Source organism: Euleptes europaea, chromosome 7, assembly GCF_029931775.1.
Source record: "Euleptes europaea isolate rEulEur1 chromosome 7, rEulEur1.hap1, whole genome shotgun sequence".
In the NCBI taxonomy this organism is placed as follows: domain Eukaryota; kingdom Metazoa; phylum Chordata; class Lepidosauria; order Squamata; family Sphaerodactylidae; genus Euleptes; species Euleptes europaea.
This window is the reverse complement of record NC_079318.1, coordinates 80,886,447-80,908,477: the sequence shown is the minus strand read 5'-3', so window position 1 is coordinate 80,908,477 and position 22,031 is coordinate 80,886,447. Positions and strand designations below refer to the sequence as shown.

Genomic DNA, 22,031 nt, shown 5'->3' with positions numbered 1-22,031 from the left:
CCCCTGCCTGAGACCCTGGAGAGCTGCTGCCGGTCTGAGTAGACAATACTGACTTTGATGGACCAAGAGTCTGATTCAGCATAAGGCATAAGAACATACGAAAGGCCCTGCTGGATCAGACCAAGGCCCATCAAGTCCAGCAGTCTGTTCACACAGTGGCCAACCAGGAAGACACAAACAAGACAACTGCAGCAGCACCATCCTGCCTGTGTTCCACAGCACCTAATATAATAGGCATGCTCCTCTGATCTTGGAGAGAATAGGTATGCAGCATGACTAGTATCCATTTTAACTAATAGCCATGAATACCCCTTTTCTCCATGAACATGTCCATGGAGCCTTCCAAGTTGGCAGCCATCAGCACATCCTGGGGCAGAGAGTTCCACAATTTAACTATGCGTTGTGTGAAAAAATACTTCCTTTTATCTGTTTTAAATCTGTCAAGGCCCCATTTGTTTTGTGTCCAAATGCAAGGTACAGATGCTTACCTTTGAAGCCTGGGACCCACACACCTTAGAGGCGGCCTCTTCCTACAGAAGCCCCCATGGCTGTCGTGTGTGTAAGATTAGGATCCCCTTTGTGAGCCTTTGTTGCAGGACGATGGGAGGCCCGGCTGTGACAAGCAGCGCAGGAGGCCCACCCAGAAATGACAGGAGGTACGGAGTGTGGATTCTCTCTCCTCTCTTTCCAAAGAGGGTGCAAATCATATTTGCTCTGGTAGGTACACAGATCTCTTACTGGCACTGTTATTTTGAACACACATGAACACATGAAGCTGCCTTATACCTTTGGTCCATCAAAGTAAGCATTGTCTACTCTGACTGGCAGTGGCTCTCCAGGGTCTCAGAGGTCTTTCACATCATCTAATTGCCTAGTAAGAGCCCCGTGGCGCAGAGTGGTAAGCTGCAATATTGCTGTCAAAAGCTCTGTTCACAACCTGAGTTCCATCCTGACGGAAGTCGATTTCAGGTAGCCGGCTCAAGGTTGGCTCAGCCTTCCATCTTTCCGAGGTTGTTCAAATGAGGACCCAGCTTGCTGGGGGTAAAGTGTAGATGACTGGGGAAGGCACTGGCACACCACCCCATAAACAAAGTCTGCCTAGTAGATGTCAGGATGTGATGACACGGCATGGGTCAGGAATGACCCGGTGCTTGCACCTTTACCTTTTTACTTGCCTAGTCCCTTTCACTGGAGACACCAGGGGATTGTACCTGGGACCTTCTGCATGCCATGCAGATGCTCTACCACTGAGCTACAGCTTTCATTGATAGTACCCTCCATCTTGTTTCTGTCCCAGTATCATTGCCTTGCCGGTGGCTGTGAGCAAGGGACAGAAAGTTATTGTTGGATTTTGATTAATATTGTTGCAAGTCACCTGAGCAGAGCAAAAGCAGAATGGGTTTTTTAATATAAATAAATCTGTGAAATAAAATTCACAGGTTGAGCTCTGACAGGGGCTTTATATTAAGGATAGCTCAAGGCAAAATTTCCCAGAAACCTTAGCGATGACACAGAGGATGGCCGTGCACGTAAGAGATTCTGTATCACACTACACAGCTTTCAGGGTGCCTTCTTGTGTGTCTGGGACAGTCCAGTTTATACTGGCCAGCGTGATGTAGTGGTGAGCATCTGAGTCTGGGAGATCCAGGTTCAATTTCCCACTCTGGCACAAAAGCTTGTTGAATGACCGTGGACCAATCTTGCTCAGTCTAGCATACCTCACAGGGCGGTTGTTGTGAGAATAAAATGGATGGGGGAAGAATGATGTCATAAACTGCTGTGGGTCCCCATTGTTGTACAGACATAACCAGGTTCGTGCTGCCTCTTTGGAACTGAGAAATGTCACTGGGCCCAGAGATCCTGGGCTCTACTGGAGCCCCAGAGATGGTTTTCGTAACTGGCAATCCAACCCTATGATATGCGGTAAAAACAAAGAACATAGGAAAAGCCCTGCTGGATCAGACCAAGGTCCATCAAGTCCAGCAGTCTGTTCACACAGTGGCTAACCTGGTGCCTCTAGGAAGCCCACAAGCAAGGTGACTGCAGCATTATCCTGTACAAAAGTGCCTCTGAAGGGGAGGGGCCGAGGCTCAGTGGTAGAGCCTCTGCTTGGCATGCAGAAGGTCCCAGGTTCAATTCCCGGCATCTCCAGATAAAGGGACTAGGCAAGTAGGTGATGTGAAAGACCCCTGCCTGAGACCCTGGAGAGCCGCTGCCGGTCTGAGTAGACAATACTGACTTTGATGGACCAAGGGTCTGATTCAGTATAAGGCAGCTTCACGTGTTCATGTGAAGAATGCACCCCCCCACACACAAACAGCAAGCCATGTGCAACACACTGAAAAGCAGAGAGCCAACGGGCCCAGATTTAGCATAGCAGCATTTCGAACCCAAACCCTACCTGCAGCCGGTGTACAATGTCCTTGATGTCTGCCGCTTGCCCTTCGTCCACACGCATGCAAATGTAGTCCCCCGTCTCATAATAGAGGTCCAAAGTGCAGCTTTCAGAGAAAGTCCAAGCCAGGATGTCCCGGCAGGAGCAGTTAAAGACCACCCTCTTTTCACGGGCATCAATGAGGACTAGAAACTCAGCCGAGATGCCCAGCAGGCACCGGAGCTCAGGGGTCTTGCGCTCAGGCCCCCTACTGCCATCCCTTGCCCACACGCCCCACACCAAAGCCCCTGCGCTGTGCGCCTCTGCCCCCTTTGTGTTCTTGGCCTTCTCGCGCTTCTTAGAAGCCAAAGCGATGAGTGCAAGGCGAGAAGAAGAGGCCTCCAGGGTGCTGGTGGTGGCGTGGTTGAGGGCCAGGTCACGCAGGTACTCCTGGCGGGTACGGGTCGCCATTGCGTGGAACTTCCCTGAACGTTCAGCAGCATTTTCCGCGTTAATAGCCTTGGCGAGGAGAAAGTCCCGGAAAGCTGGGCCCTTCACGAAGCAATTCTCGGCCGAGATGAAGGGACCGAATGGCGGGATGTCCTTGGTGCAGCTGACAGCCACGCTGGGTCATGTTCAGGGAAGGAAAGGGATATGTCATTCATACCAGACTTTAAAAATTCTACTCTGGTGTAGTGGATAAGAGCGGTGGTTTGGAGCGGTGAAGTCTGATCTGGAGAACAGGGTTTGATTCCCCCACCCTCCTCTACATGAGCAGTGGATGCTATTCCGGTGAACTGGATTAGTTTCCACTTCTACACACGAAGCCAGCTGGGTGACCTTGGACTAATCACAGTTCTCTCAGTCTCACCTACCTCAGTTGTGGGGAGGGGAAGGGAAGGTGATTGTAAGCCGGTTTGGTTCTCTCTTAAGTGGCAGAGAAAGTTGGCATATAAAAACCAACTCTTCTTCTTGATCTGGCCCTTAAAATCACCCTGGGATGACTGATAGTAGGTCATCAGATAGTAGGTCATTCCTGCCCGTTTTAAAGATGAAGATACTGAGGCAAAGGCTCAAGGATGCACCATGAGTCATATGGCAGAGGTGGGACCTGACCTGGACCAGGACTTTGGGAATCATGGCAAATGCATGTCGTGTTTCTGCAGAACCACAGAATTTTGTCTTAGGCACAACAGAGAGCCATTGTGGTATAGTGGTTAGTATGTTGGACTAGGATCTGGAAGACCCAGGTTCAAATCCCTGCGCTGTCTTGGAAGCTTGCTGGGTGACCTTGGGCTAAGACACAAACTCTAAGCCTAACCTACCCTCACAGTGTCGTTATAAGGATAAAATGGAGGAGATGACAAGAAAGGTGGGATATAAATTAACAAATAAACATTCAGCATTCAAAAGCAAAATGCCTCTATCCCCTGTTACTTTAGGCTAACAGTGAACTTGGTAAATGCTTTGGGGGAGTTCCCCCTTCCTACCAAACCACTCCATAAGGAACGTGAAGAGCCCTACCCGAACTCGGCCTGGATCAGAATTCCAGAGGGGTCACCATTTTAGTCGGTAGCGGTAGAATAAAACAGGAGCCCAGCAGCACATTACATAACATTGACTCCAGCATAAGTTTTCATGAGTCAGAGATCACTTCGTCAGACTCACGAGGTGTAGATCCATCAGGCCAATTTATGAATGCAACAGAACAAAAATACAAAGAGAGGCTGGATCAAAACAAGATCCAAACCAATGACTAATCAATTCATTCAGAGTGGGTGTCAGACACTGTCGTTAGGTAGTTTCAGGTGGATTGCCATGTTGGTCTGCGAGAGCAGAACAAAATTCGAGTCCAGTAGCGCCACAGAGACCAGTACAATTTTCCAGGGTAGGGAAAATTTTGTGAGTCAACGCTTGCTTTGTCAGATCTCAAAAGTGCGCTTTGACTCATGAAAGCTTACACCCTGGAAACTTCTGTCGATTTCTAAGGTGTGACTAGAATAAAATTTTGTTCTGTTGTTAGTATGTGCAGAACAAAATGAGACAGGCAGATACAACAGTAAGTTACGGGTGTAGGAAGCTAGCCTTTTGCCACTGTTTTTTATATGCCGACTTCCTCTACCTTTTAAAGAGAATCAAACCTGCTTACAATAGCCTTTTCTTCCTCTCCCTACAACAGACACCTGGTGAGGTAGGTGGGGCTGAGAGAGTTCAGAGAGAACTGTGACTAGCCCAAGGTCACCCAGCTGGCTTCATGTGTCTTCCTAGATGTCTACTTGCATTGTATCCATCCCTTCTTCCAAGGACTGCAGAGCAGCATGTCTGGTTCTCCCTGCCTCGTTTCATTCTCACAACAACCCTGTAAGGTAGGTTAGGCTGAGAGAAAGTTACTAGCCTGAGGTCACCCAACAAGCTTCGTGGCTGAGCGGGGGATTGAACCCAAGTCTTCCACATGCTAGTCTGACACCTTAAACATCACACCACAGTGCACGCCTTCTTGTGCACTGAGTGGAATGGGTTTTTCCATGTGGCAAAGCCATTAGACAACAGGATTTATTGCACACAGTAAGTGGTAAATGAGCGGATGAGGGAAGAGGTACAGGGGCCCGTGCCTGCCTGGAACCTACACAATGGAAAAGAAGGAGAGTTGGTTTTTATATGCCGACTTTCTCTACCACTTCAGGAAGAATCAAACCGGCTTACAATCACCTTCTCTTCCCCTCCCCACAACAGACACCCTGTGAGGTAGGTGAGGCTGAGAGAGCTCTGAGAGAGCTGTGACTAGCCCAGGGTCACCCAGCTAGCTTCATGTGTAGGAGTGGGAAAACCAACCCGGTTCACCAGATAAGAGTATGCTGTTCTTAAACACTACACCACGCTGGCTCTCCCATGCCTGTGATCTTCATAGATACCGGGTTTCAGAACCTTCTTTACATCCCTTTATCTTTTACTTATTTATTTTTTATTTATATCCCTTTTTCCTCCTTAATAGGCTAGATGGCCAGTATTTAATTCTTCCTCTTTTTATACAAGAGCTTTTTACCCAGTCTGAAGGGCAGGGAATCCAGAAGACAACTTTAAGCCTAAGGTGTGCTTGTATTCATTAAGGTTTGCTACCCGTTTCCTGCTGGCCTCTTTGTTCCTAGAAAACCCCTCTGCCAGCTTATGATGACAAGCATCAACTGGGAGGGCATACCGGCACTGATGATTTGTACTCCATGGCGATTTGGGAGGGGGGCCGAGAGCAAAGCTTATTCTATAGACTGGAAATGTTTCAGAACAAGCCACATAAAAAAGCCACCCGCTGTCTTGGAAGGAGAACGAAGACACAAACAGCCAGTGGACAGCGGCTGAATTCACTTGCTCGGTTACTCCACAGGGAAGTGGCTCAAGTCCTTTCAGGCACACACGGTGAGACAGAGATTCAAGTCCTCACTTCAATGTGTTTTGAGGAACTCTGATTTTAAACAGGAACACTTGAAAGAGACATGCAGAGAGGAGGCAGCTCAGCATAACGCAGCTACAGTTATTAACCGGGTCTCTCGAGAAACGAGCGTTCCAAAAAGTGAACCTCCAGGAACGAATCGGGGGTTTTCTTTCAAACTCCTTTTGAGAGGCGCTTTTAACTGGATTTGGGTGCTTTTTTTAAAAAGTATGACTTTTAATGGATCCCTGTATGTCAATTTGTGGTTCTCTCAGATGAAAAGTCTCTTTGTTTGGCTCCAAAGGCATTAGACACTGTTCTTAAAGACTGTGAGATAGAAAGGGGTCGTCATTCATCAAAGACCTGCACAGAACTGGCCCCAAACAGTTCAATATCTGAGAGGTTGGCTACACGTGATGCTGGGAATTCAGTGAACAGTGCTCTTAGTGATTTTTTCTTCCTTTAAAAAAAAAACATGTTCAGGAGGGTGATTCAGTTCCGGACTATGGTGAGAAGGAGATTGAAACCTCCCCTTCATCATTTTGCCTATCTGAAATGGCCTGAGGAAAGTTACTGCTCAACATATATTGAGAGCCATTGTGGTGTACTGGTTAAGAGGAGTGGTTAGGAGCAGTGGACTCTAATCTGGAGAACTGGGTTTGATTTCCCACTCCTCCACATGAGCGGCAGAATCTAATCTGGTGAAGTAGGTTGGTTTCCCGACTCCTACACATGAAGCCAGCTGGGTGACCTTGCGCTAGTCACAGCTCTATTAGAGCTCTCTCAGCCTCACCTATCTCACAGGGTGTCTGTTGTGGGGAGGGGAAGGGAAGGTGACAGTAAGTCGGTTTGATTCTCCCTTAAGTGGCAGAGAAAGTTGGCATATAAAAACCAACTCTTCATTTTCTACTTGCCACTATTACAATACAGGTACCTGTAGTTTGCTCCAATGGAGGAAACAATGACTTTGGATCAGGAAAAGAGTGCAGGTGGGGGCTTAACACCCCCCCTTGCCCTCTCACTCTGGACCCAAACAAAAATCAACTCTCTTTCACACACAATTTTTTTAAAGGAAAAAAATGCTGGGAGACACCATTCTTGGAACAGCATCACATGTCAGTCTGCTCTGAGGTGGAAAATCTAATCAGGCCACCAACTTAAACAGGCCCAAATTCATCAGGAGGTTTTTCTGCCTAAGCCTCGTTGAAATGAAGCCTCCTGCCCAGTTGACTGGGCGCTTGTGCAAAAAATAAAGTAAAATCTTTTGAGAGACCGGGGCTGTGGATCAATCGCTGTTTGTCTCCCACTCTGCCCCAATTTGTGCTTTCTGAGATGGATGCCTCGCCCTGCTTCCAAACACCACCCTGCAGAACCAGCTGCTCTCGACTTCGCGGTCTGGAACAGACATACAAGCACAAGCAGAGAGGGGGCTTTTCTCCCATATTCAAATATTACATCTCTAAGAGGTTGTAAGAGAGCCAACGTGGTGTAGTGGTTAAGGTGTCAGACTAAGATCTGGGAAACCCAGGTTCAAATCCCCATTCGCGCCACAGAAGTTTGCTGGGTGACCTTGGGCCGGTCACACACTCTCAGCACTGACCCCGGCTAGTATTTGGATGGGAGACCTCCAAGGAATGCCAGGGGTTTAACACAGAGCGGGCAGCGGCAAATCACCTCCGAACGTCTCTTGCCTTGAAAGGGGTCGCCATAAGCCAGCTGTGACTTGATGGCAAAAAAAAAAAAGATGTTGCACCTCCTTTTCAGCACAAGGGGGCGCACATTTAAGAAAGAGGAAGAGGAGTTTCACAATTCTTTAGTTAGCTTTCCTGTAGACTGCCAAAGTGGTCCATGGCATAAAAAATGGTTAAGAACCCCTGCTGAAGAGCAAAACACATACGTGTGTGAAATCCCCCAGCATAAATGAACGCTAAATTCTTTCTGGTGTGGACAAATTAGGCAGCTTCTGGGAGAAAGTGTTTCAAGGGATACCACATTGCTGTTTTTCTCTCCTTTGCCCCAGCAACTCGGTGCCATGCTTTCCACCCGACATAATCAAATTTATTCTGTAGCACATCCTGTTTTCCAGATTAAGACTGCGGCTACAGATTTTGGGTCTGAAACGGTTTGTTTTCTCTCTGCTGCCCCCCTCCTGTTCGTATATCAAACAGCCAGCCTGATGAAGAGCTCTAAAGAACCTGAAAGCTTGCAGTTTTTGATGCGCGCAGTTTTGCGGTATTTAGGCTGGTCCTAAATGAAAGGCTTCAGGCAATCTGATTTTGAAATCTGTCTGCAGACTGACATGGTCACTTGCATCCTTTTATCTCTACGTTTTTGTAGATTGTCCGTGCAAACCTCTGATCGTCTCTCTACCCACAGCAAGCTCAGAAACAGCAGAATCTTAACCCATCTTTAGAGCCAAACAAAAGGAAGAGGGAATGAAGGACTCAGAAGGAGCCTCGTACCTTTCTTTGTGATCTATAAATTTGGGACGCGATGACCACGGATTATTAGGGTTGCCAACCTCCAGGTATTAGCTGGAGATCTCCTGCTATTACAACTGATCTCCAGCCGATAGAGATCAGTTCCCCTGGAGAAAATGGCCGCTTTGGCCATTGGACTCTATGACATTGAAGTCCCTCCCCTCCCCAAACCCCGCCCTCCTCAGGCTCCGCCCCAAAAATATCCCACCAATGGCGAAGAGGGACCTGGCAACCCTACAAATTATCCAAAGGCCTAGTTAAATCCAATGTATCCTTTCTTCAATGGCCTGTGTAAAAGTGCTTGGAAACGTGAGCCCCCCCCCCCACACAAACAGCACAGCATCCACTCATTCTGAGACAGCCAGCATGGTAAGTGGTTAGAGTGTCTGACTAGGATCTAGGAGATCCAGGTTCAAATCCTCAGTCTGCCATGGAAGCTTGCTGGGTGACCTTCGGCCAGTCACTCTCTGTCAACCTAACCTACCTCACAGGGTTGTTGAGAGGATCAAATGAAGGAGGGGAGAATGATATAAGCTGCTCTGAGTACCCATTGTGGAGAAAGGTGAGGTATAAATTAAGATAGATAACAAAAAAGCGGGGGAGCTCAACCATAAAAATACAGGGAGCCTCAAAGGCTGAGCTGGAAACTATGACTTCTTATAAAATAAATATTTATTAAGAGTACACACTGGGTATGATAAAAACACAAGGAACACAGGCTACATAGACAGAAATATTCAACACAGTTGATGATAACACCAGTAGACCATCATCATATCTATTGTGTACACTTAATAAATATAATTATTTTATAAGGAGTTATAGTTTCCAGCTCAACCCTCAAGGTATAAATGAAGTAAATAAATAATACATGGCTCCTTGTGGTTTTCCTAAGTTTATGAACGTAACAACTAAGAATAATGATTAGAGGCAGCCTTACCAAGTAAGGCTTCTGTTCTGTTTGTCAACTGATCACCCGTTGCCATTTTATTTCTGATTCATTATAAGCCCTGGTGCTGATAGAACCTTAGTTTCCTACCAATGGAGGCTTACAGACTGAATAGCACGCTCGGCTTCCCCATCCTGTGTGATTCCCTTCCTTTCTTTCCTTGTCTGGCTTAACCACGGTTCGGCATGACACCTCCACTGGCACTAACCATGGCAAATGCTCTCAAGGATTGACACCTGGAAGCAAGGTGTGGAATCCCAGTTCAAGACCAGGGCTCAAAATTGCAGCTTGTGGCAGAGCTTATGTCAGGCTAAATCAGTTAAAGATGGGAGGCAAGAAGGATCCTGTTTGAGATGGGGGGGGGGCAGCCTGCATTATTAAGGGTGCATTCCAACTGGGAAACTACAGTCTGCAAGGAATTACTTATGCACCAGGTCCAAAGTGATGTAAAGCCAAAGGAGGGGGAGAAAAACCATAGTTCTCAAAACCTCTCATTAGCAGGCACTAAACTGAGGCTATCATATTTTGGTCACATTATGAGAAGACAAGAGTCTCTGGAAAAGACAGTCATGCTAGAAGAAGTTGAGGGCAGCAGGAAAAGAGGAAGATCCAACAAGAGATGGACTGACTCTATAAAGGAAGCCACGGCCCTCAATTTGCAAGATCTGAGCAAGGCTGTGAAAGACAGGACATTTCGGAGGACTTCATAGGGTCGCCATGAGTCGGAAACGACTTGACGGCACTTAACACACACACAACCCCCCCTCCAAAAAACAACAACCACAAAAGAGTCTGAATCCAGGACAGCAAAAAGGGTATCAATGCTTTCTCTCAAGTTCTCCCCACCTCCAAGATGGGGGTTTCCATCCAACTTTGCCTTCTGCGGATGGCAAAGCCCACCCCACCTTCCCCTTACCTGTAGGTAGTGTGCTCTGTGGAAGGCTCATGCACCCGCACCACGATGAATACATGCTGAAAGTGAGAGCGGATCACGCGGGGGGTGAAGGGGAGGGCCCCCGGCTCCTGGAAGACGATTGTCACAATGTCATTCCCAATGTGGCGTTTCCGCAGCAGCTGCAAGAGAGGAAGGAAGAATTAATTTTAGGATGCTGCCTTTCCCTCAAGGAGCGCATGAGGCACACACTTCAAGTACTTGAAGGGCTGGCATATAGAGGATGGTGCAGAGTTGTTTTCTGTTGCTCCAGAAGGTCGGACCAGAACCAGTGGGTTGAAATTAAATCAAAAGAGTTTCCGACTAGACATTAGGAAGAATTTTCTAACAGAGCGGTTCCTCAGTGGAACAGGCTTCCTCAGGAGGTGGTAAGCTCTCCTTCCCTGGAAGTTTTTAAGCAGAGGCTAGATGACCATCTGTCAGCAATGCTGATTCTATGACCTTAGGCAGATCATGAGAGGGAGGGCACTTTGGCCATCTTCTGGGCATGGAGTGAGGGTCACTTGGGGTGTAGGGGGGAGGAAGGTAGTTTGGAATTTCCTGCATTGTGCAGGGGGTTGGACTAGATGACCATGGTGGTTCCTTCCAACTCTATGATTCTACTGCTCTCCTCTGTTTTATCTTCACAACAACCCTAGGAGGTAGGTTAGACCAAGAGCAAGTGACCAAGGTCCAAGGTCACCCAGCACATTTCCATGGCAGAGTGGGGATTTGAGCATGGGTTTCCCACATCCTAGTCCAACCCTCTAACTACCACAGCACACCACACATTATTAATTGGAAAGAGCGTGCCATGAAGACTGTCCTGTTTTCTCTAGTGCGTCTGCATGCACGTGTGTGAGTGCATGCACTGCCAGCTCTTACCACTGTCTATCGCACTCACCTGCTGGCGGTTGTTTGGGGTGTAGGGCAGCATGGTGGAGACATGGAACATAATCTCGTAGTCCTGGTACACGGTGTAAAGGGAATGCGTCCCCGTGGAATCGGCTGCAAAGAGAAAGCGAGAGAACGCTCCCTTGAGAGCCTGGAGGCACCTCTGGAATTCTGACATAGGATGGTGGAGCCAACCACAAAATGGCTGCCATGGGAGCTGGAGCCAACCACAAAATGTCCGGGAAGAGAGGTCATGCATATGCGTTGCCGTTAGAGGAACTAACCGGTAACTTCAAGGGATCCCCCTCTCACGTTGATTCTGCGATTGTAACGCAGGAGACCTAGAAACCATTTGGCATTTTTTCATTGATTGTAAGAAACACAATGTGGCCCGTGATAAATGGATATATAGATATATTCAAAAATGGAGACCTGATACCAAGCAAGAGCTTGTACTTAAGCTACTAGCAGATATTGATCCAAACGTGTCCCTGGTGGTCACAAAATTTTTGTCTATGGCATTTAATGGTATTATCTTTAAAAAGTGTAACCTATATTTTTAGTTATTTAAAATGTGAAAACTGAAATGAATGTTATATATGACTTTAGATATTTTGTTGTTTTATATGTATTTTATTCTCCTTTTGGCTTGTGACCTGTTGGTCTTTGAGCAGCAAATAAGTGGAGATCATGCATAACTCTAATAGGAACTCTTCACCGTTTCAGGCAGAAGCTTTGTTCAGCGCGATGCCTTTTTAAAATGAGCATGGTTTTTTTTTAAGTATTTTCTTGCATACACCGCTTAGTTCTGACCACCAGTATAAACAGTTACAGAAAAAATCAACACCGTTGATGATATACAAAATATAAATGACCGATAGACCATACGCGTTTTGGCCCCTTGGGCCTTCCTCAGTGGTCAAATTATATAAAACATGATTATTAAAACACATCCAGAAATGCACTTTACAAGGTATTATATCAGAAAGTTATAAAATTTAAAAGGAAAGGTGTTAGTGGGAGCCACAATGCCCACAGGTGCCGTGTCGGGGACCCCCTGCTTTAGAGTCTATTCTCAATATTCCTGCTCCTGTCCACCAAAAGGTATGTTCTTTCTACACCAGGGAGAATGTGGTTGCTTTTCTGACAATTCCTTATGCTATTAAAAATGTCAGTCCACAGCCTAAATGAGAAAGGGCAGAGAGCTGGAAACCTGCCTGTATTAATACATTTGAATTTGGTCTCTTATAGAAGGTTATTTTAAAAAAAAGATCTCCACCAAACACATTGGACATGCTCCAGACTCACTCTTGGTGTCCAGCTGGGCGCGATATTTTTCAAAGCCGCGCAGGCGCACACGATCTCCGAGCAGCTGCAGGAACTCCTGGAAAGCCGGCCCCGCCTCTTCGTTGTTGTACATCTCCTCTTCAGAGCCCTGCCCTGCCAGGCAGTACAGGACCCCCACTTTCCGGTGGAAACTGAGCTGTGGGGAGAAGGAGGGGAAGAGAGCAGAGCCACAGTAAACGGGAGCCATTCGGTGACCTGTCCACAAAGCTTCATCCTACAACTGTGTGTGTGTGTGTGTGTAAAGTGCCATCAAGTCACAGCTGACTTATGGCGACCTAGTAGGGCTTTCAAGGCAGGAGACTAACAGAGGTGGTTTGCCATGGCCTCCCTCTGCAGAGCAACCCTGGCATTCCTTGGTGGTCTCCCATCCAAGTTCTAACCAGGGCCGACCCTGCTTAGCTTTCTGAGATCTGACAAGATCAGGCTAGCCTGGGTCATCCAGGTCAGAGCATCCTACAACTACAGAGGTAGATTAGCAGCCCCAGGGGTTGAAGGAACACAAAGAATTCTACGAAGTGCAAAAATTAGGCTAATGTTCATACATGCTTATTTTACATACCGGTAGTTCATGGGGAACCAGTAAAAAGGCTGTGCATTGCACTGAAACCTACCCCCCTGGACAATTTCTTCTCCTTTCTCTACTCCCCTCCTTCTAGCTTTTCAGAGTTCCCAGGCATTGCCAGAAAGTACTGTCAAGCAGATCTCTGAAACCTTAAGGAGTAGAAACTTGCTCCCCCCCAAAAAAACACACACAAAAGGACACATTCTCAGGATGCACCATCCTTTCCCAGTGTTAGGTTTTGCTGTTTGGATAAAGCATAAGCACAGCACCAGGAAGGCTAGCTACTGGCTTTTAGTGACAGATTCCCTCCCGCATCCTATGAGAAGATCTGTACCAAATGATTTTCAAGGCTTTGCCTGTGCAAAACTGATTAGCAGCAGAATTCTCCAGGATTTACCATATTAAAGGACATTTACAACCTTTAACTCTGATAATATAAAAGTAGGGGGTAGGTCCGGTTCTCTAAACTATTAACCAGCAAACTAGACAGAACACCTGCATAAACTTTTATCTTTTATTGCAAAAAGAAAAAAAATCTTTTTATTAAGAGAGACAGAAAAAAATTAAGGCGTGAAAAATTTAACACTACAATTACTGTGGAGATAAATGCTAAAATTATTAAAGTTCCTATCATTGCTTAATCATATTAGAGCAAGTAATAGTTTTTTAAAAAAACAAATCAGGTTTCAGCCTGTTGTCTCGCTGCTTTTAGGGATTATCAAAAAGCCTAAATTACCGGAAAAAATCTCACCCAGCAATCTTATCTATTCTTCTTCTGAGACTTCCAGCCAAAGAAATCTGACTTGCTTGTCACAAGAATGCTTAAAAATATCAGCCTTATCTTTCTCTAAATTTGATCAAGTACAATCATGTGGTTACACCTGGATATCTGATTGGTTATAACTAAATATGTGATAAGCAAAGTAAGTGCAAATAAGCCAGTCGGCAGGTGCATATGAGATACATCAGATTCAGCAAGATGAGGCCAATCACTACTCTTAAAAAAAGAAATTAATCTAGCTTTTTTCTATAACTGTTTCAACTAACTGTCCAAGATGAATTAGATCTAAGCAACAGAGTTTGTGGACAGTTAAAAAATGCATACGTTCTCAGTCAACTTGCAAACTCAGCAAGAAAAGAGGAGTGATATCATTGTAACTGGTACAGCTTGAGTGGAATTTCCGGCTTTGGGGCTGCCAGTTACCATATCTAGTGTTATAAATGAGTATTTGGGGAGGGGCCATGGCTCAGTGGTAGAGTATCTGCTTTGCATGCAGAAGATCCCAGGTTCAATCACCAGCGACTCCAGTCAAAGAAATGTCGCAGGTGATGTGAAAGACCTTTCCTTGAGACCCTGGAGAACCGCTGCCCATCTGAGTAGACAATATTGACTCTGACGTATCTGTGGTCTGATTCAGCATACGGCAGCTTCATATTTTCATATGCACAAACATAAAGCCAGGCCAGTTGTCCCTAGATGGGAAAGGACTCCACCTTTACTGGCCCTTAGTGTTCCTTCCGCTCTGATCCTCTTGTGGAAAAAAAGAAAGAATCCCCACCTCATCTCATATCCACGCTCAGCCTGTACTTCCCATGGTGTAGGGGTTAAGAACGGTGGTTTGGAGCTGTGGACTCTGATCGGGAGAACCGGGTTCGATTCCCCACTCCTCCACATGAGCGGCGGACACTAATCTGGAGAACCAGGTTGGTTTCCCCACTCCCACACATAAGGCCAGCTGGGTGACCTTGGGCTAGACACAGCTCTCTCAGCCCCACCTACCTCACAGGGTGTCTGTTGTGGGGAGGGGAAGGGAAGGCGATTGTAAGCCGGTTTGATTCTCCCTTAAGCGGTAGAGAAAGTCGGCATATAAAAAACAACTCTTTTTCTTCTTCTTCTCCTGATCTGCAAACTTACCCCTTGTTCATCCAATTTAATTAGGGTCTCTGGCACTTTGGGGGAGTTGGAGGCCAAGCGGAGGCACGGCAAGTTGAGCTCCGGGATCAAGTGCTCCAGCAGCTTCTTGGGGGCCACTCCTCGAGGGGAGCTGTGGCGGATAGCAAGGGGCAGCACTTCCTCGAGAATAGATCCTCGCAGGGTCCGGAGCTGGCAGAGTGGGGAGGGGGGGGGAGGAATGAGACAGATGTCATGGGACTCGGAAGAACAATCACAGAAGGCTGTACAAGTTGGCATGGTGCCAGGGGCGCATTGGTTTCTGGGATAACTGATTTTACGCCCCATCTTTGCCAGAGACACATCTCATGGCCTTGAGTAAGTCACTGTGCCTCAGAATGGAAACTAGGGTTGCCAACCTCCAGGTACTAGCTGGAGATCTCCTGCTATTACAACTGATCTCCAGCCGATACAGATCAGTTCACCTGGAGAAAATGGCTGCATTGGCAATTGGACTCTATGGCATTGAAGTCCCTCCCCTCTCCAAACCCTGCCCTCTTCAAGCTCCGCCCCAAAAACCTCTCGTCGGTGACGAAGAGGGACTTGGCAACCCTAGCGGGAACAAGTATAACTGGCCTCCCTGAGGTCAAACAGCAACACAAGTTGCATGCGCTCACAAGCCCCAGTCACAACCGAATGCATCAGAAATGTAAACTTCCTTTTGATGGCTTCCCCCCAGCAGTCAGTTTCCCCTTTCTCCGTTTTTGGTCCCTGTCTTCTCACAACACAGCCGATCTCTGGACTCTGTGCAAATCCCCCCACCCCTAATTTCATCACCCTGCCCCCCCTCCAGCAAACACTCTGGCCCAGCCCCACTCTTCCGCATCAGCCCCCACTTCCCTCCCCCACCCTTTGCCTGCACAAGAGGACCCCCCACAGAATGGGGTCACCCCCCGCAGAGTGCCTCGCAGGCCACGGATGCCAAACAAACATTACAACATTACAAGCCCACCTGGCTTGTGCGGATGATAAGGCGGTAATTGTACTGAGGGCCCGTGCTGCCCTCTTTCTCCTCACGCCGCAGGGAAACAGCCACCGCGCCCAGCTGGTCGTCGATCCCAAAGAAATTCTGGTGCTCTGTGAGGAGAAAAGGGAAGGGCCTTGAAGGCTGCCCCGGCTGCCCACGAAGCCGGTCGCGCCCACAAAGAGCAGGACCTTCTATCCGCAGACATCAGCTGGCAGTCGGAGGCCGGTTCTGGCCTGTGGTCTTGGGTACCCGAGCCAGCTGTTGCCTTGGGCATGCCTCTTTGCTGCGGGTCCCTCTCCTTTTCCAGAAAAGGAGAAAGCAGAAAAGGTCAGGGATACAATGATGGCGACTACACCCTACTTGGGCCTGCCACCACCAGGTTTTGCTACCTTGGCTGTGACAGCAAGGGAATGGGGAAGGGGAAGAGAAGACTCTTTGCTCCCCTCAGGCATTCTGAACATGCCAGGTGGAAGGAGGCGCCAGAAGCACCAGCTGATGGTTCAGGATGGGCAGACTATTTGCCCACAAAAACACACCAAATGTCCAGCAGCACCTTAAAGACAAAAAACCACTTATTCCAATATGAGTAGAAAAAAACAAGAGTCCAGTAGCACCTTAAAGACTAACAAAATTTCTGGCACAGTAAGAGCCCTGTGGAGCAGAGTGGTAAGCTGCAGTACTGCAGTCCAAGCTCTGCTCACAACCTGAGTTGGATCCCGACGGAAATCGGTTTCAGGTAGCCGGCTCAAAGTCGACTCAGCCTTCCATCCTTCTGAGGTCGGTAAAACGAGGACCCAGCTTGCTGGGGGTAAAGGGAAGACGACTGGGGAAGGCACTGGCAAACCATCCCGTAAACAAAGTCTGCCTAGTAAACGTCGGGATGTGATGTCACCCCATGGGTCAGGAATGACCCGGTGCTTGCACAGGGGACCTTTACCTTACCTAAAGTGCTACTGGACTCTTGCTCTTTTCTACTGCTAGTGACAGACTAACCCAGCTACCCATCGTGATCTATCTCCAATATGAGTGTTTGTGAATCAGAGCTCATTTCTTTATTTTATTTCTGTTTAAAAGATTTCTACCCTGTCTTTCCTCCCAAATTAGAATTCTTCTTATGTGGAAGATTACCAGGCAGGGGGAGAAGTTGAGGCAGTGAGGTTCCCTGTCACATATCTGAAGAAATGAGCTGTGATTTACAGCATCTGCTAGGCATGCAGAAGGTCCCAGGTTCAATCCCCGGCATCTCCAGTTAAAAGGATCAGGTAACAGGTGATGTGAAAGACCTCAGCCTGAGACCTTGGAGAGCCGCTGCCAGTCTGACTAAACAATACTGACCTCGATGGACCAAGGGTCTGGTTTAGTATATGGCAGCTTCATGTGTTCAAACTCATAATGAAATAAATGTTGTTAACCTTTAAGGAGCCACGAGACATTTGTTTTATTTTGCTACAACAGGCTAACCCAGCTACCCAGTTACAAACAACAAGGAAAGTATTGACAAACGTGCCGAATCTAGTCCAATCTCTAAATCCATCAGTTCACTACCAGTGCCTCCACACCCAGGAACATACCTCTGAAGAGACCTTCCCCCAACCCTAAATTTCTGTATCATTCAGAGGCTTTCACCAAGGTTGGAATCCCATAAGAACATAAGAGAGGCCATGCTGGATCAGACCAAGGTCCATCAAGTCCAGCAGTCTGTTCACACAGTGGCCAACCAGGTGCCTCTAGGAAGCTGTCCCTTACTTCCCCTTCTTGAACTGCAGAGTTAAACAGAACAACTGCAGTGCTTGCTGCTGTTAAATAAATAATTACCCAGTGCACGTCAATGCACATCCAGCGTTGATTAATCAACTCTAAGGCCAAACTGCTGGGGTAATGGGATCTGAAGAGAGTTGAACATTTAACACCCAATGGCTTCTTCAAACGGCATTCATATTATAAAACCGCGATGGGGGACAAAACAAAGGCCCTGTAATTGGAATGAATGCTCCACTGGGGATCTCTGTGTTGCAAAATAGAAACTGTAAAATCTTGTGTAGGGTTACGGCCAGTGACCATGGCCCAGTACCCACATCTGTGGCCCTCTCTTTCACTTTTTCCTGGATAGCTCATGATGGATCTCTCTACTCAGTCCAACACACCCCTCCCTCTGAACCACACAATGCCGTCTTCCTGCCGGCAGTCACTCACCCTTGCCGAAGAAATGCTTTCGGTAGTAGCAGGCGCCTAGATCCGCGTATTCGATAGCGTGGCCTGCCCGGCTGGTTCTCTGTCCATAGCTTTCGCGGGGTTCCTCCAGCACAGAAACCGCCATATTGGGGCAATGGAAGCCCGCCAGGGACCCCCGGTGTTGGCCTAGCCCCCACTCAGTCTCACCCCCAGCTTCCACACGGAAGTAGGGACAGCTAAGCACCAGAGGTCCATCCTTGTCCTCACCCACCTCACCCTCCAGGAGGGGCACCATGCCCGCCAGGCGAGGCTGTGAGGCGGCCGACGCTCCTGTGGTGACGTTACCCTGCTTCTCGACTTCCCTGGCCACCTCGCCGGGCTCAAATAAGATGCTCTGCACGTCGTAGTGGGCCAAGTGGCGGCCCCACACTGGTGTGGGTGCCTCGGGGGGCACAGGATACAGGCTGCCCCCATCCCCAGGACCAGCAGGGACTCCATCTCCCTCCGTCTCCCACACTTCATTCGATGCCAGTCCGAGAAGGAGCAGGGGGTCGCGGAAGCGCCGTGCAGTGGGGCTACCAGCCCGTGGCTCTTCGTGGCTGTGTGCCCGGGCCCGAGGGGGCACTGCAGCCTTTGTGAACGAGTTTGGGCCACTGCTGTTATGGGGAATCCCTGTCGGGTCCGATGGCAAGGGGGGACCGGAGGACGGGTTGGCCGCCTGCTCCCCCTCGCTTAAAGTCACGTCACTGTTGCTTCGATGCATCAGATAGCTGCGCCTGGGGGACCTCAGGGGAGGGCCACAATACCCCGCGTGGGGCCCCTCGCCCACCGGAGTCTTGGGGGCCCGGAAGGCGTCAAACGAGAGGGAGGTGAGATGCGGGCGGTTCGAGTGGCGTCGGATCTTGCGGACAAAGAGGTCGTCTGACTGCATCGCCTCCGGGCATGGACCCCCTTTCCCTGACACTGCCCCAGCAATCCAAAGGGCACAAGCAGTCCGGGATCCCACTCAGGGTCTCTGGTTGCTTCCCAGTGGGGATGACAATTCCCACAGCTTTCTGCACTTTCCCCTAATCAAGCGGTCAGCGCCGGTGGCGCCGGAGAAAGCGGTGGGGTGTCCCACCCATGGGGAAAGGCTTCCAAATCTGTTTTAAGTGCAGCTGTGGTCGGTGGTCTTTGGCACCATGACAAGCCCGCTCCCTGCATCAGTACACAGCAGCCAGGTTTGGGGACATCCCGAGGATTGCCAGGAAGGGACAAATAAATCCAGCCATTGGGAGCACAGCTTCCTGCAAAAGAAAGAGAAAGGGGTGTGGAGGAAAGAATCAAAAGGAATTGGTACAGAATGGTGAGGCAATCCAAAGGATGAGGAGCAGGCTTGCAGAAATCCACACAAACCCTGCCCTGGAAGCCTTGACCACCAATTCCAGATGTGGTCTAAGCACAGTGGTCTACATTACAGATGTGGTCTAAGCACTGAGGGCTGTGGCTCAGTGGCAGAGCATCTGCTGGGCATGCAGAGGAGTCCACTTCCCGACTCTGGCACGCAAGGATCGGTAAGCAGGTGATGTGCAAAATTTCTGTCTACCCTGGAAAGCCACCGCCAGTCAGAGTAGAAAGTACTAACCTTGACAGACAAAGGGCCACTTCTTGCCTACCACCTCAGAGAGGAGAAAAGAGGGTTTCCTGTTCACATCACTAGAAGTGCACATTATGTACTGCCAAAATGCGCTGAGGCTCAGCTATCGGGGGGAAACACCCCCACCACCACCACTGGGTTACAAAATGTTTCAAAACTGAGTGTTGTCCTTCATTCAGTGAAGATGTGGAGGCCCAAAGAAGCGTTTGTTTAGCTCAGGGTGTGCAGACGTGTGCACACGCATAAGAGGTAGGAGAAGCAAAGCAGAGAACCCAAACGAAATTTGACTTCCAGACTCTGTTTGGGGCGGGTTGCAAAGGGTGCTGGGGGAGAACAAGAGATCACAGAGTTTGGATGTCTGTGTGCGTGTGCGTTAAGGTTGCCAACTGGGTAGGGGGGAAAGCCCTGCCCCCTTTAAGAGAGGTTTAATATGCTGAAACTGCAGTTCAAGCTTTTCATCGCATGGAGTTAGATAACAGCACCTGCTAATTGCTGCAGCTGAAACTGATATTAAAGAGACAGCTAAAGAGACTAGTTTAGAACATAAGAAAGGCCCTGCTGGATCAGACCAAGACCCATCAAGTCCAGCAGTCTGTTCACACAGTGGCCAACCAGGTGCCTCTAGGAAGCCCACAAACAAGACGAATGCAGCAGCACCATCCTGCCTGTATTCCAATGCACCTAATACAATAGTTCAAAAGTTGCCCCCCCCCAAAAAAAATACATGGGTCCCCACTACAATTTATTCTGAATTCATGGAGACCTGAAAAGAAGAAGAGTTAGCTTTTATATGCCGACTTTCTCTGCCACTTAAGGGAGACTCAAACCGGCTTACAGTCACCTTCCCTTCCCCTCCCCACAACAGACACCCTGTGAGGTAGGTGAGGCTGAGAGAGTGTGACTTGCCCAAGGCCACCCAGCTGGCTTCACGTGTAGGAGTGGGGAAACCAATCCAGTTCACCAGACTAGCCTCCGCCGCTCATGTGGAGGAGTGGGGAATCAAACCCGGTTCTCCAGATCAGAGCCCACCGCTCCAAACCACCGCTCTCAACCACTACACCACGCCGGATCTCCTTCTTTCAATGCCTAGAGTCAGCACTGGAAGAAACGGAAGGTGGTGCCTCTGTGCGCATTTGCCTCTGCACTGAGGACGCCCCCACCTGAGATTCCCAAGGAAGGGAGGGGCTTCCCTGCCAGGCTCCTCCTCCTCCAATCCAGGTCTCAAAAACAGCACTAAGGACAAAGAGGAGCTCAGTTCAGGAGGAAGCTCTCCAGGAGGAACGGAGCCTCGGCTGAAATAAAAAAGCCCTTCCGTCGGCCTGCGTCGCTCTCACCTTCGCTCCCGCCACATCCGAGGGCGAGCCCTGGAGTTAAAAGGAGCCCTGAGCAGAGCCCCCCACACGCTGAGGCTAAAATCTCTGGAGAGGCTGAGAGCTCATTAGCCTAGTTATTTGACAGAGCGCTGCTCCACCCTCCCTGCCACATCTGTCAATTCCAGTCACCATCCAAGGTATTGGAGGTCAGCCCAGCCCACGCGGTTCAGATGGTGCAGGCTGGCGTGGGTCACGCCCAGTCATGGAACAACACTGGCTCAGGAAGGGGGGCATAGTTTGGCGAGAGATTAATTAGGAATCAGCTGGCCGAAGCTTGCAAGCAGTTAACGCTCCCCACCCCACCCCATAATTCACTGCAGTGGCCTGCCATCAAAGAGACACAAGCCAAAAAAACCAGGCCTTCTCATTTGGGAATCGGCACCAACAGCCAGCTTTTGGATTCTGATGAAGACATCCCCACGCATTATATTTCCCAGGCTTAAAAAAAAATATCTGATGCAGGCATATATGAATGGGATTTTTGTATCAGGGTGGATGGAGCCTGGTGGTTATAAACACTGCCAACAAGAAAGGGACCTGCAAAGAGCATCTCATTTTCCCTTGTATCTCATCCCCGACTCTTTCCTCTTTCTCTTCCCCTGCAGCCTCTCCCCCTTTTCCGCTTCTGTCTCCTCTTCCCACCCACCAGGCAACTGATTTTTATCTGCTCCCCTTGCTTCAGCTTTCCCTCCCCCTAGCAGCCTCTCCCCAAGACAAGTCTGGCCCAGTTGTATGGTGGCCAGTGGCAGCAGCAGGCTAGGCCCAGTTGAACGATGGCCAGCACCAGGCCTATCCCAGGACAGTCCTACTGCATCAGGAGACATGGCAGAGGAGGGGGTTGGGAACCTTTTCCAGGACTGTTTTGAACTCCCACTCCACCCCTGCTCTCCCCATCCATGGCTTTGTTTTACAGAAAGCAAGGCTTGGAAGGCTCAGAAATACTGTTTTGGTTGCCAAGCAACCCCCCAAAT

General features: G+C 48.8%; 1 protein-coding gene across 1 annotated transcript in view; it reads right to left on the bottom strand.

Annotated features, from left to right (window-relative positions):
- SIPA1 (signal-induced proliferation-associated 1) overlaps positions 1 to 19,094 on the bottom strand; it is a 34,752-nt gene extending 15,658 nt beyond the window's left edge. Inside the window, exons 1-7 of the mRNA XM_056853019.1 lie at positions 18,073 to 19,094; positions 15,865 to 15,989; positions 14,877 to 15,065; positions 12,361 to 12,535; positions 11,063 to 11,166; positions 10,144 to 10,301; positions 2,402 to 2,999 (exon numbers count right to left, since the gene is read on the bottom strand). Of these exons, the coding sequence (XP_056708997.1) occupies positions 2,402 to 2,999; positions 10,144 to 10,301; positions 11,063 to 11,166; positions 12,361 to 12,535; positions 14,877 to 15,065; positions 15,865 to 15,989; positions 18,073 to 18,982 (2,259 nt within the window). The 5' untranslated portion in view covers positions 18,983 to 19,094. The remainder of the gene's footprint in view (positions 1 to 2,401; positions 3,000 to 10,143; positions 10,302 to 11,062; positions 11,167 to 12,360; positions 12,536 to 14,876; positions 15,066 to 15,864; positions 15,990 to 18,072) is intronic.
- Between the last annotated feature and the right edge of the window lie 2,937 nt (positions 19,095 to 22,031).